The 15,392-nt window shown below is 42.8% G+C and overlaps 1 protein-coding gene across 1 annotated transcript in view; it reads right to left on the bottom strand.

The window, feature by feature from the left end:
* Positions 1-4,703: 4,703 nt before the first annotated feature.
* Positions 4,704-15,392, bottom strand: part of si:cabz01074946.1 (SLAM family member 9) — an 11,571-nt gene continuing 882 nt past the window's right edge. Inside the window, exons 2-6 of the mRNA XM_063186431.1 lie at positions 14,978-15,280; positions 10,307-10,573; positions 9,775-9,850; positions 5,733-5,752; positions 4,704-4,917 (exon numbers count right to left, since the gene is read on the bottom strand). Of these exons, the coding sequence (XP_063042501.1) occupies positions 4,901-4,917; positions 5,733-5,752; positions 9,775-9,850; positions 10,307-10,573; positions 14,978-15,280 (683 nt within the window). The 3' untranslated portion in view covers positions 4,704-4,900. The remainder of the gene's footprint in view (positions 4,918-5,732; positions 5,753-9,774; positions 9,851-10,306; positions 10,574-14,977; positions 15,281-15,392) is intronic.

Genomic DNA, 15,392 nt, shown 5'->3' with positions numbered 1-15,392 from the left:
CTGTTCAGCTAATGACATGTGCATGTGTCAGCTATGACATGGGTGTGTGTGTCTGTTAGTGTTTCTGAAAGGGGGTTCTACAACCCCCCCAGGAAGCATTAGGGAGCCCTAGGGGGGTGTTGAGAAGAAGACAACTGAGAGGGGGTGGTGTTTAGTTGCCATTGGGGATTAGAAAATTAGACTAAAATTAGTCTATTTTATTTGTAATACTAAGAGGGGGCATTGGCAGGCTTATGGCAAGCTCATGGGGGCGTTTGGAGGCTTATGATGAGGTTCAGGAGACGCTTGTTGTTAAAAAAAAATGATGAGAACCACTGGTTTATGTAGACAACTAACCTTACCCAAAAATGGTATAGACACTATGCACATCTTGTCTTCAACAGAGAGCCCGCAGTATACCTAATGACATGTCCATCTATGAGACTGTGGATGAAAGAGCTGTTGGAATTCAAAACAAGGTCAGTTTTTCAGCTTTAAAGGTGCACTGTGTAATATTTTTAGTAGTTTATTTCCAGAATTCATGCTGCCCATTCACATATGGGTAACACTTTACTTGAAGCCAGTGTCATATGCATGTCATTACAGTGTCATAATAGTGTCATGAAACAGTCATAGATAAGTCATAAACATTATGTCCATGTCATTAAGGCCAATAGTCATACAATGTTTATGACATGGGCATGTTTATGACACCTAATTGGGTCATGACACTGTTATGACACTGTAATGACATGCCTATGACACCGGCGTCAAGTAAAGTGTTATCCACAAATGATACCTTTTTCATGAATACTTTGGCTACCACCACCATCAAATTCTATGTATTCCTTATGACAGGGGAAATTGCACTTTTCATCAGGGCATTGAACCGGTTCAAGGAACGAAAACGAAAACCGGGAACTTTTCGTATTTTACAGGGAACAGAAACGAAACCGGAAACATTATTATTTTTTATGTTCTGGAATGGGAACACTTATTTAAAAATAATGGTAGCCGGCTAATACCGGTTAATACCATTCCTCAAACAAAAAAAAGGAATTATTTTCCTATTACCATGACGGCTGAGGTTCACGTCCTGTGTGACATCAGACACTGAATGGAGTGAGAGCTGGGATTACAAAGTCTCCACTCCACATATTAAATAAGAGAAACCACTGTCATACAATAGGGCAGAGTTTCCATTGCATCATTGTAAGACATTGCAGAGAAGCGCGTGTAAAGTGCACCGAGAATGTTTGACGTTATTGGGTATCCATGGCCGCTTCAAATATGCACAAACTCACAATGTCCATCATAGCGCTCTCCGTGACCCAAGTCAGCGTGGAGCACGCATTTTCATCATTGAGGTTTATTCCCCTCTTCTCCGCTTAGGTCGTCCCTGAATGACAGAATTCTGGAGGATATTCTTTTCATCCTCTTGAATAAACAGTTTGGAATGTAGGCCAAGTCATTTGCACTTCCGTCTTTCTTGGTTAATTAACGTCAGTTAGGCCTATGGGGAGTAATCAGCTGACAGGAACGAAATTAACCGTTCCGGGAACAATATTTTTTTGTTCTAACCGGTTCGGGAACGTCAATTTATTGGTGGAACCCATTGGTTTCTGTTCGGAACGGAATGTTTGGAAAAAAATAACGGTTCAAAGCCCTGCTTTTCATACATGAAAAGGGGGATCTTCTCCATGGTCCACCATTTTGAATTTCCAGAAATAGACATTTTTATCTGCAAATCGTACTGTACGTTGGCCATACTAGTAAATAATAATTTATTACTTAGTGAATATTCATGGAAAGATCAAATTTGGCAATAGGCAGCACAATTTCAATGAGAGCATAGTTGCAATACCTATTCTGGCCACGATCTTACACAGTGCAGCTTTAAGTACAGTGTTAGTCTAATGCAGTGTTCCATTACCCGTACTTAACGCCCTTTCCGCACTGTGTTTGGGTACGCAGGGCGTTCCATTTCTAATCGCGAGGGTAAAGTGTACTGTAAATTACCCGGATAACGCCCCCAAAACGGCCATTTTTCGAAGTGTGGTGTTACTGTACACTTTTCGCACTCAACGGCCGCCATGTTTGTGACGTAGTTGAGTGTCAGATCTGTCAAACGGTTGAATCTCTGTGATAACAGCATAGTTTTGATTCCAAAGACAATCGCCATGTGTATTAGAGGCAGGGGTAACTTTAAAAAGTGTTAGCATAAGGAACAGTGCCTTCCGTGTTGAATTGTATATTGGTGGTTGGTAAACTCTCAACCGTCATTTCCGTTAAGACAGAACGGGAATCGGAGCGTACTCGCCTTGTGAATTGCGTAGGGCGGAACTCGTACTTCACAGCACTTAAACAAGGTACACAGTACAGAGGGTGAATAATGGAACACAGCATATGTCCAGAGGTGTTGTAACAACCCCTCTATAGAAAGTTTTTGCGTGCGAGACAGTTTAAGTGCAATACAATGTAACTATTTCTCTATTGTGTTAACTCTCGCACGCACGGAAACACACGCACACTCACGCACAAAGCAGGCATATCAGATGGTAAACATGAGTGCCTCGGACTTCTTCCCAAATCAGGGCCACTTTAGAATTACATGGCACTGTTGGCACATTGTTATCTACATTGTCAATTGTAATGTACAAATGTAATTGTACGTGAGGTTGTTAAGTAAAGCTACATGAAAAGAGCATTGAAATTGTATTGATGAGAGAAGAAAGTTCGAGGCAATTTCCATCTTTTAAGTAAAGAAGACTGTCTGACATAAGCACCATTTTGATCAAATGTTTTAATTTATTTAAAAATATAAAGAATAAAAAGAGGAGAGTGACAAATGGGACATGGCACAATAGACACACAAACAAAACAAAACAAACAAAAAAGGTCTAGGCCTTCAGCATAAAGAGTCAACAAGATGGCGGCTTCCTTTTTTTTTTACTGAAAACACCTGTTGTTGGCTGCAGAAATGGCAACATGTATGTACAGCAACACTCTCTCGGTTCGCCTCTCTCACATATTAACAACAACAAATTAACTACAGCAATATGACACAGCATGGATCATATCCCAAAACTAACCCCACCAGAAAACCCCCATCTTTAACTGAATCCCTAACTACCCCCAGTGGTGTAGACTACGCAGAACACAGGTATACAGAGTATACCCACTTCAAAATTCCAGGGATTTCAGTACCCACTTAAAATTGATTGATCCATTATTTAGAATAGCACAAATATATACAGTATACCCACTTCCAAAAATGCTCAAATATACAGTATACCCACCACAAAAAAAGTAGACTACACCACTGACTACCCCCAAACCACCCACACTACCCCAAAACTCAACACACAACATTAGCACATTAACATAACGCATACAATACAAATATGGTGAAAAAAAGCTTCACATTGTTGTATATAGGCCTACTGCATTTTCTCCATTTTTGGTCCCGATATGAATTTATTTGAAGTTCTCCCTGCTGCCTCTAGAGGGGGTGCAACACGTACCACAGAATTTTTCAATGAAGTTGTAGTGCCAGGTTTGGCCACATACATCCTAACACTGAAGTGACAGCACAGTTACATACAAAAATAATGACAGGAAAATTGAGTAATGACAACATGGATCTTGATATGGAAATAAGTACATACAGCCTATAGGCTACATATTTCTCCTAGCCTCATTGTGTAGATGGGCCCGCCTGCGGGCATGTTCACCCTTTTCTTAAAAGACTCAACAACATCATAATAACAACATTAATAAGGTACCGACTCTTAACTGACAGATTAAGGGTTGTTAAAATTAAAATTTTGGTGACAATGAGGTTACAGTATAACGGAGGCAATGCGCAAAGGCTTTTAATGACAATGTCAAAAGTAGAATTTTAGTCACAATTAGAACTCATTATACAATAGTTAGATCCGGTCGAATTATTTCACAAATTGTGATTGGACAAGATGCGTTCTACACGTCACTAGGAGTGAGGGTATCCTCCAACACTCTATGAATGACTCTTCACATCTAATAATCACTCCGCGACCAATGATACAAAGTAACCGTAACCAACGTGGTGCGCGTTGCGCAGCAACCAAAGAATAACTGGAACTATTTTTCCGGAGCGGAGGAACAAGCAAATAAACAATCAAATAAAGTAATTAAAATAATTTAACATTTCTTTCAATGAACTAATTGTGTTGGCAAAGGAACTATTGTATAAAAGCAATATAACACTTGTGGTCGTGAGGTTGTTCTGGGACACCCTCACGGGTGTAATTACCTACGGCACTCAGCCTGCGGCTTCGTGCCTGCGGCGAATCACACCCGTGAGGGTGTCCCAGAACAACCTCACTCCCACTCGTGTCATATTGCTTAAGTATAAAAATAGGAATGGTTGATAAACACATACAAAGATAGACACAACATATAAATATTGTGTATGAATGTACACTCTCATTTGGTCCCATCGTTAAGTGTTAATAGCAACCAATAAACCACAGTCATATATTTCTGTTTCTTACAGGGTACAGCTACTTTACATTCAATGCCTCACATCCTCCTAGTCACACACACACACACACACGCACGCACGCACGCACGCACGCACGCACGCACGCACGCACGCACGCACGCACGCACGCACGCACGCACGCACGCACGCACACACACACACACACACACACACACACACACACACACACACACACACATAATCACAGTCATTGGCATTCTTCACAACTCTTTTCATCCTGTGTTTATGTTGCGATTTGTATGTGTGCACCACTTCTTCTTAAATAAAAAATAAAATCCTACATATATAATTTGCTTTGCCTTTTCAGCCCCAGACGTTGTACGACAAGGTAAACTTTTCCCGACAGCTTGTGGGCCCCAACTCCTCATCGCCATATCAAGAGGTGCTGTAACCTGCGGACAACAAGTTCATGTCATTACGCTTATATATCATTACTGTTCACTTTATAAATGTGTTTGACTATTGTTAGCTCATTTGATATTTTTCATGGTCGTCATTGAACTTGTTCATGAACTGGATGCACAGGGGGGCAGTATAGAGGTGGGTGGTAGGGCCTCAATGACCACACAACGAAAGTCAAATCAAGGGGCCTAATGTTTTTTTATTTGTAGGCCCACAATTGCTTTTAATGGGACCCCTGTGTATGTCATGCAAAAAATCAACAACTGTACTGTCTCCTGTAAATAACTATATTTTTGTATTCTCATACACATAAATGTTTGTCCCTTGTTATACAGCAAATTCTTTTTTAATTAAATTGAATTAAAATGTATTAAATGTGTAAAATGTGTAAATTGCATTAAAATTTAAAAAGCTCTGTTGTATTGAAAAGCAACTCTATTTTATGCAACGAAGGTTGGGTTGGGACTGGGATATTAAACCCATTTCTTAGGCATGAGATTGTTGCCATGTTTGCCATTGTTTCTGGATTGTTTTTTTTTTTATGTCAATATTTGATGCTCTACATATGGACCAAATTTTGTCTGTTAAAATAAAGACATTTAATGTACGGAAACCACCGCAGGCTGTGTCTCTCCTGACCATTATTATGGCATTATTTTGCAGAGAATGAACTAGGCCTAATAATTACTCCAGTTTCATTTTGTGCACACAGAAATGCTGCTGGTGTCACTTGAAAGAAAGAAAGAAAGAAAGAAAGAAAGAAAGAAAGAAAGAAAGAAAGAAAGAAAGAACGTTTATTTCTTACCTCCTGATATCTTCTGTAATCTGCAATTAAATTACATTACATTAAACTCATTGCCAATGTCCAGCCTGATCTACAAAAATTCCGTGCTCCTGGACAGGGAATTGTTTTCCGTGACGGGCACACGGAAGTGCTTTCTATATTCCCACAGCACTGTGTTAACTCTGTCATTAGAAAATACATACCAAATGCTAATCCTAAACAAAATAATGCTACAGCAATTTAAGTTGTGCCTTGACCAAAACATTCCCTAACCATAACCTATCATTAAAGACATATTTTTGAGAAATACCTTTTCCAGCTGGTTGATAGGCTATCAAATTCATATAATGAATGAAAGAATACTAGCTGTGCCCAGACCAAAACAATCCCTAACCCTAACCTGTCAGTAAGAAAGGCTTTTTTGAGAAAAATCCTGAGAAAACACAAGACTGTGGAAACATAGAACTGTGGGAGTATAGAGAGAGCACTTCTGTGTGTCCATCACAGAAAATAATTCTGTGTACAGGAGCACGGAATTTTGGCAAAATCCGTGCTCCTGGACACGGATTTTGTGTCCTTAACATCCATGTCCAGGAGCACGGAATTTTTGGAGATCATGTTGCAGCGTCAGTGAATGTGAAAAGTTGAAAAGAATGTACATTTGACACAAAATTGCCACAACTGTAGTAAAGTCTGAGCTGCTATTTATCGTCTAGGGGCTTGGTGGCTCCAAACCACTGCCTGCCTAGCCTGGTGGTGGCAAGATACACCTCTGCAAATAGGCTACAGAGTGATGGAATCAGAAGAATCAGCACGAGAACAATACATACTGCACATTAGGCCTACGTCTGCATAAAATATACAGCATGTGCAACTTGTTTTGAATAATGTTCAAACTACAGTCACTGGGAGTGCGGATGTATGCCAATGTTGTTTCACAATGCACTGCAATAATGTTTTTTTTTCTACTTTTTTTTTTTTTTGCTTTGGTTTTTTTTTAACCTTCCCTTAATCAGGGAGCTAATCACAATTCTCAGCCTGATCTCTCAGAATTCCGTGGAATGAACACGGATCTTTGGGACATCGAATCTGTGTCAGTTTCACAATTTTTGCCAGAATACTGTGCCCCTGGTCAAGGAAGTGTTTTCTGTGATAGACTCATGGACTCGTACTATCTATATTCCCACAGCATGTTATCATTAGAAAATAGATAGGCCTACCAAATTCTAATGTACCGTGATCAAAACAGTCCCTAACCATAACCAGTAAAGACAATGTTTTGAGAAATACCATTTCCAGTTGGTTGATCTAGGCCAGGGTTTCCCAAACTGGGGTGTGTGCACCCCTGGGGGTGCGCAGCCTGCCATAAGGGGGTGCGCGAGGCGAGCTAAATAGAGCTAAATAGAGCCTTGGTGGATATGTGAGTTTTTACAGCATTAACCTCTTAAAGTTCGGGGTGGTCGGTACCGGGTTCAATGACTTTGAACTTGAACTTGATCTTCATTCCGCAACTGTTTAAAATCCAGGTGGTGTAATAAACCCAGGAACATTATATATCATTGGAAAGCTTAGAACCTCAGGAACACACCTAGCACTACTATACAGGGATTTGAACATATTGTATGTGCATTATTATCAATTTATTACACAATGTCACCTTTCAAATTTGACCCCCTCAAGCACCCCTCGCCTGATGTCTCCCTACCTTCCTAGGATGAGTGGACATCCAAACATGAACATATCCTTATCAGCATGGTCTCAAAATGTCTGTTACAATCCAAGGTTTATGAGAGTGTAGTCTTTTTTTACTTTATTTCAACCAAAAGTTGTACAACTCCAGTCAAACAAAACCACTTTATTGTGAAAAAAATGATCATGTTTTTTCCCCTCAGGAATTGTGCTGTTTTTGTCCACACTTCCATATTTTTCACATGATCAATTATATTCCACATGATCCCCAGACTCTGCTGATTACATGGGCAGCACTGGGGTGGCTCTGTGACATTCCTACCCTGAAAGACAAGCCTTAGAAGAGAAGTAGGCAGGTCCTGTTTTACACAGCTTCGTATTGGCTCATTTGCTTTGAATGACTGCAGCTCCCTCAAAGCAAGAGCTAGAAACTCCATTCAAAGACTGAGTGATAGCCCAGAGTCCAGGTTTTCAAATGAGTCATATAGCTCTTCTGTATTACACCCAGGGACAAAGGAATCTCAAATCTGCTCAACAATACCCCTTTCTTACCATGTTTTTACTGTACATAGTGTACAGTACCGTACAGTACTGTACAGCAACATCTCTGTAATACTACCCAAAAGGCATATCCAACCATGGCTGATTACTGTATAACACCTCCAGGAGTATGCTTTCATATGTGACTATGATAAGGCTTCTAGCTCAAAAGGTTCTTGTACAGTAAGACCTTATATGGGGGGTGCATTTTGACTAACTAAAAAAAATACAAAAAGACACTTGGTAAAACGCATGTGTATATCCACACATAATTGTCTTGGTAAAGGTCATATATAGATGTAGCAAGTTCTCCTTTGACAAACAGCTTCAGTAGACCTGTGATGAAGTCTTAAATATGTTTCCAATGCCAAATGTTAAGCTGCTGAAATGTAACAATTTCTAGGGGGTCTTCATGAACGCATTTCAGAAAAAAGATGTTCTAACCTCTGTAAGTCCTTGGCAGTACATCACAAAATCTTCCTGTCAATTCCTGTTGATTCTACAGAGTTTCTACTTTCAAATGGTACCAGCCACCCACTTCACGTGTCAAAGTATGCAGACACAGGAACCATTTAAGTAGACGTTGTGCAAAACTTTAAAAACACTCAAAAATAGCCCCGAAGCTTTTAATGAACATGAAGTAGTTTTTAATTGTATGGTGAATTGTATGCTGGAAGGGTCCATCTGAAGTGTAGTTTAACTCCTAGACAATTGGAAAAGATGATTCCCCAATACAACTGTGCACAATGTGCAGTGAATCATAGTTGCGTGGCCATCAGCACACCAAAATATTTGCTTAGGGGCTGCGCGAACCACATTGAAATGTACAAGGGAGTGTGCAGGGGAAAATGTTTGGAAACCGCTGATCTAGGCTATCAAGTTCATGTAATAAACGTAAATAAATGTAATAAAATAATTGCTGTGCCCAGACCAAAACAATCCCTAACCCTAACCTGTCAGTAAGAAATGTTTTTTGAGAAAAAAAATCTTTAAAATTAGAAAAATCCTGAGAAAGCACTTGACTGTGGAAACATAACGCTGTGGGAATTTAGAGAAAGCACTTCCATGAGTCCATTACGGAAAACATTTCAGTGACCAGGGTCACGAAATGTTGGCAAAATCTGTGAAACTGACACTGAGGGCCTCTGCACACTGATTCTGTCAAAGTTCAGAGCACTGCTCTGCCAACGTCCGATTCCATCCAATTGATTCGGTTCTTTGAGGGACCATAACGTTTTTATTACAGAATTCTAATCCAGACAGTGATCTAGGTCATCACAGAAGACAAATCAGTTCTATGTTAGAGAGATCCTGAGCCCAGGACTGCTGACAGCTTTGACGGGGCCCAGGGATAAGGGATCTACAAGTCCCCTCCACACAATACAATGTAATAGGGAACCAATTCTGGGGCCCTCTATGTCCCTGTGACTGGGATAATGGACCCCTTTGCTCCCACCATGGCTTCCCTGTCTGAGCACATTCTGAAATTTTTATCGCAATCCTCAATGATCAGCAAAGAGTTGTGTACTTGTGTTGTGGGAGCACATTAAGCTTGGAGCAAAGGGTAACATGAACTTCACTTTGCTCTCTACTTCATCTTTCTCTATAGTGTAGGCTACATGTAGGCTAATTCTTCAACTCATTATCATGTCACAGCACTCCTGGAGGCTAGGCAGATACATCTCATAAAGGTAAACACCTTCCTTGACAGAAGTGCTGAGTAGGACAGTATGAACTGTTGTAAATAACTATGTATTAACACAAGGGATATTATGAGACGTGTGAAAAATGTAAATGAATAGAGCTAAAATATTTAATAAACATAAGATCATACCTGTATACTAGAAAAATAAGTCCAGGCCCCAAACTCAGCAAACATGCAGTTAGGTAGTGATGATGACGGTCTTTTACTACAGTGAAAAAAAGTCTCCATTAGACACCAATGAAGAAGTCAATCTAACATTTACATAGAAAATTGCATCATAACATGGTGGCAAATTTACATTGAAGTGCAAAGAAACCCCGCACACTGTCCATTCCACCAACAAACTTCAATACAACGTTTCGGTCATCCGACCTCAAGAAGGTCGGATGACCGAAACGTTGTATTAAAGTTTGTTGGTGGAATGGACAGTGTGCGGGATTTCTTTTCACTTCACTGACAACCCGGCTGGGATAACATCCTACGCACCTGCCCAACTACAGAGGTGTGCAAAAGCGTCTTTATTGGGCAAATTTACATTGACTTTTCTCTTTTCAACACTTTCAAATTCTTTCAGATATACCAAATGCACCGAGCACATGAATTTAATATTTTTAACCGTTTTTACAATTCAGCACAGGACAACTGAAGATAGGCTACTTACATTGACATGTTCCCTCTGTTATGTTTTTTTCATGACGTAAGCCATCGCTGAGAAAACAGGTAAAGTTTCCTGTGCTGTATTCTTGTACCTCTGCATACAGGACTGAATCGTTGCCATCCAATCGTTGATAGTATTTGGTTGTAGAGTTCGTTGACTGCCATGAGATGCTAAGACCAGCCCGCTGTGGGTCGCACCTCACCTCAGCCCTGCAATGCCCATCGTGTACCGTGGCCACCTTGATGGTTAAATGTGGCACAGGTAGTTGTTCTGTTTCAAACGGCAGGAGACAAGGGGAAACTTTATCATCATCATCATCATCATCATCATCATCAATACAGTATATAGGCCTAGCCACTACTGTATATCACACCTTATTGTATAGTGTATCATATTTTTTTTCTAATTAATGGGCAACAAAGTGTGGTCCTCACAATTAGCATTCTTTACTATAATAATGAGAGTGTCTTCCAAATAATAGGTATGTGTGTGTGTGTGTGTGTGTGTGTGTGTGTGTGTGTGTGTGTGTGTGTGTGTGTGTGTGTGTGTGTGTGTGTGTGTGTGTGTGTGTCCGATATCACCCAGTGCAGTGTGCTGTAACCAGCAACCTCACAACAACCCTCCGCCATGGGAGCACTGTGCGAAACTAGTGAGGCTAAAGGGCTCTGCATACTTAACGTGCGCACTTTGGCGCATTTGGCGCGAGAACCATTCAAATGTGGCAGACCATTCATAGTCAAAAGCGCCATTTACAGGCTTTTGCTTGCATTTTCGGAAGTGTGCCCTCTGCTGTTCATGAGAGAAACGGCAGCATCTGTTGCAACTCGCAGCGTGAGTTCTACAGATGTATAAAATAGAAAGCCAAACACGGCTGCTATAGGGCTACTGAACGTCTGACTTATGACTTACCACAATGAAACATCAAGATTTTTGTTTTAGCCTACATTGCCAGATCATTCCAAGACCATGTGAGAGCATTGCTCTGGCTGCAAAGTGTATAAATAGATTGCCAAACACAACGTGCTTCTGAACAAAGTAAACAATTGTTTCACTGAACAACATTTAAGGGAGAAGATAAAATAACTCTCTAGGACATTTTATTATCCTCAAAATGATGCAGGGTCCATTCTGTAGTAGCCTACAGTAGCTGTAGCCTCTCTTCGCAACTCCTGCTTTGTCTGCCTAGCTGCATGGTCGCTGGTGGCGCACTGCAAGTTACAAAAAATGTGGGGTGCACGAGCTCGCGCCGCGGTAGCTTGCGGAGGGGCGTGTGACGTCATTTTGAGCGCACGCCATTGTTGCGAGGGAGGTATGAATGAGGTTAGCGCAGTATAAGTATGAATCCGCTTTAACAGCCCAGGTAAGTCTTTATTGCATTTGTATGAGGCTCAGGAGGGAAGTTTAAAGGTGCACTGGCTGTGGCCAGAGTAGGTATTGCAACTACGCTGCTCATTAATATTTACAAAGTAAAAATCTCTTTTTACCAACCTGCTCCCTGGTTTACATCTGAGCTCCGCCTCATGAAGCAAGCCGGGCGTCAGCTAGAGCGACGGCACAAAAAAACTGGCCTCACTGTCCACCTGGAGGCCTATAGGGACCACGTAAGGAGCTACAAGCAGGCCCTCTCTACAGACAACACGCAATATTTCTCCACTCTAACAACCAACATAACCATCCCAGAATGCTCTTCTCCACAATTAACCGCCTTCTCCGCCCTCCTCAAACACCCAACCATCGGATGCTGCTGAGTTGTGCTCCAGCTATCAAAACTTTTTCATATGTAAAGTCGACACCATTTACCAGCAGCTCCTAGCTTCACCCCAGCACCACGAGGACGAGCCACCTGGCACCCACCAGCCATGGCAGGACATTCCCACCCCCACTGCCTGCCCACCGCAGCACCGCCTCTCCTGCTTTGCCTCTCTGGGCCATAACGAGGTCACTGACCTGGTGTCAAAAGTCGTCCTCTTGCCAGTTGGACCCTATGCTCACCACCATGGTTAAAGCCTGTCTTCCTGCTCTCTGCCACAACATGACAACAATCATAAACACTTCTCTGGAATCTGGTGTTGTGCCTGCCAGCTTCCAAAATGCTGCTGTGATCCCCACCCTGAAAAAAACTGGTCTGGACCTTGACGACCCCAACAACTACCGTCCGATCCCCAAACTTCCTTTCCTCAGTAAAATCTTGGAAAGGGCAGTGGTGTCCCAACTCCAGCAGCATATGTCCCACCATGAGCTCTTTGAACCCCTGCAATCTGGTTTCAGAGCCCACCATAGCACAGAGGCTGCTCTTGTCAAAATCACCAAGGACCTCCTCACTGCTGCTGACAAAGGCCACATTACCATCCTCATCCTCCTGGACCTCTCAGCAGCATTTGACACTGTCTCTCATTCCATCCTTCTTAAACGGCTCTCAGAGTTCACTGGATTAACTTGCACAGCACTTAACTGATTTCATTCATATCTATCCAACCACCAATAATATGTCACTCTCAAAGACTCCCGCTCCACCACAGTTACCATCAGCCACGGCGTTCCGCAAGGTTCGATGCTTGGCCCCCTTCTCTTCACCATCTACATGCTCTCCCTTGGTCGTATCATCCGCTCCCGTGGTCTCAGTTTCCACTGCTACGCCGACGACACACAGTTATACATCAGCACCAAACCCTCTCCTCTGCCCCCCCACCCCCCACCCCTCTCGTCCACTGCCTGCAAGACATCAAAACCTGGATGACACACAATCTCCTCAAACCAAACAGCAATAAAACTGAGCTCTTGGTGGTGGCACCAGCAATGCTGGGGAAGGAAGGTTGGAGATCTCCATCTGGACATCGATGGATGCACCATCACCCCATCCCCTGAATTACATAACCTGGGTGTCATCTTGGATTCATCACTTTCACTTCACTCCCACATCAAATCTATCATCTCCGAAACATCTCCAGACTCAAGCCGTCACTCTCTAAGACAGTTACGGAGACACTCACTCACTCCTTCATCTACTCCCGTCTGGACTACTGCAATGCCATCCTGCTTGGTCTACCCAACAACCCTAGACAGACTGCAATATGTCCAGAACTCTGCTGCCAGGATCATGACAGGCACTAGACCCTGGCAGCACATCACCCCCATACTAAAGCAGCTTCACTGGCTCCCCATCAAGTCACGCATTACCTACGAAGTCCTCCTCCTAACCTTCAAGTGACCCCTCAAGATCCCTGCGGTCCTCTTCCAAGGGCCAGCTGATCGTCCCTCGTACCAGGCTCAAGGCCACCAGTGACAGAGCCTTCTATGTTGCTGCTCCTATTCTTTGGAACAATCTGCCCGACCACATCCAGAATGCCCCTTCACTGGCCCTGTTTAAGCAACACCTTAAGACACATCTCTTCCTGGAGGCTTATGGCTGCTAGTTCCACAAGCACTTTCACTTACATGCATTCACACACACGCTCACACACTGACGCGCACACACACTCACACTTTCCTACACGACACTCTGTGAAGCGACCTTGGGTGTTTTGAAAGGCGCTATATAAAACGAAAGTATTATTATTATTATTATTATTATATTAATAAACTAATATTTACTAGTATGACCAAAGTATAGAATGTTTTGCAGCTGAAGCCTATTTCTGGAAATTCAAAATGGTGGACAATTGTGAAGATCCTCCTTAATTTTCATGCATGAAAAGTGCAATTTTCCCAGTCATAATGCATACTTGGAATTAGATGGGGGTGGTAAGTATTCATGAACAAAGTAACATTAATTAATGGGCAGCATGAATTCTGGAAAGAATCAGCAAAACATATTACACAGTGTACCTTTACTAACTTTCGACTACCGAACTCTTCTAGATGGCATCCCTTACACTCACACCCTAAACCTCACTCCCATCCGGGTCACTGCACCAGTGTAGCTAAGGTCAACCTGCAGTAGTTCGCCACTCGGGGCTCAAACCCGCTGCCTCACTATCTGTATAATGCCCCGTGTACATCAAGCGCTACCAACGCGACCCAGGTAGCTGGGGTGGTTGAAGAAGTTTCGCCATGAATTAGTTTTATTCGCTCTGGACGCTGCACTGACATGTTTGATTCAGCTAATCACATAACGGCTCTGTCTTGACAGCCTGGGACATTCCTCGATATGAACGTTCCAATTGGTTTTCGCCGAACCGCGTCATAGCGAATTCGCTTAAGATTAGCTTGAGTTTAATCGTCAAAATTCGCCCAGGTCGCCCAAGAAGCTTCGCTTCTGCTGAATTCGCTCTGGTAGCTTTATTCGCCTTCCCTCCATAGAGAAACAATGACTTCCACCGCGCAGGTTGCTTAGTTCGCCTTCGATGTACACTGGGCATAAGGCTTCAGGAGGGAGGTTTACTAACGTTCTACCGTCAATCTCTGCGAGTTGGCATCCATTACATCTGTGCGTTGGCGTGTTAGTGTTTTTGTGTGCAGGAATTGCAGTGCCCCCAGTTTGTGTGTTGTGGTGCCCTGGCCCCTAACTGGCTGTAAATGGTTGGGCACTGTGCCTCTAATCCGGCCCTGTGTGTGTGTGTGTGTGTGTGTGTGTGTGTGTGTGTGTGTGTGTGTGTGTGTGTGTGTGTGTGTGTGTGTGTGGTGACAGGGGTGTAAAGTGACTTGAAATCACACTGACACACATGTCTATCTCACCTCGAACTTCAAGGTTGACCTCGTGGTTTTCCTGTCCGTCGCCTGCCATCAGGAGAACCGAATATAGCCTGGAGTCGTCTCCTCTCAGGCCGCTCATGTGAAGGTCTCCGGTGGTGGTGTCGAGGGTCAGTCGGCCCCTGTACCTCTCGAAGTGGTTGGTATTCCGTTCGCCGCTTCTGAGGGTGGCTATGAACGTTATGTTGTTGAATATGGACCACTGGATGCGGCTGAGGTTCCAGGACGAGTTCCTGCCCGATGGTAAAGTCACCGACTCTCCCTCGTATGCGATGATGTGGACTGGCTCTAAAGAAAAGGAAACGAAACAAAAACATTTTAGAAACTGCTACAAAGTCCAGTGTCCGGGGTTTAACCCCCAATATTATGCCTAACTTTGGGGAACTTCTCTCTTGCTACT

The sequence above is a fragment of the Engraulis encrasicolus genome, chromosome 21 (genome assembly GCF_034702125.1).
Source record: "Engraulis encrasicolus isolate BLACKSEA-1 chromosome 21, IST_EnEncr_1.0, whole genome shotgun sequence".
NCBI lineage: Eukaryota > Metazoa > Chordata > Actinopteri > Clupeiformes > Engraulidae > Engraulis > Engraulis encrasicolus.
This window is presented reverse-complemented; position numbering and strand designations above follow the sequence as displayed.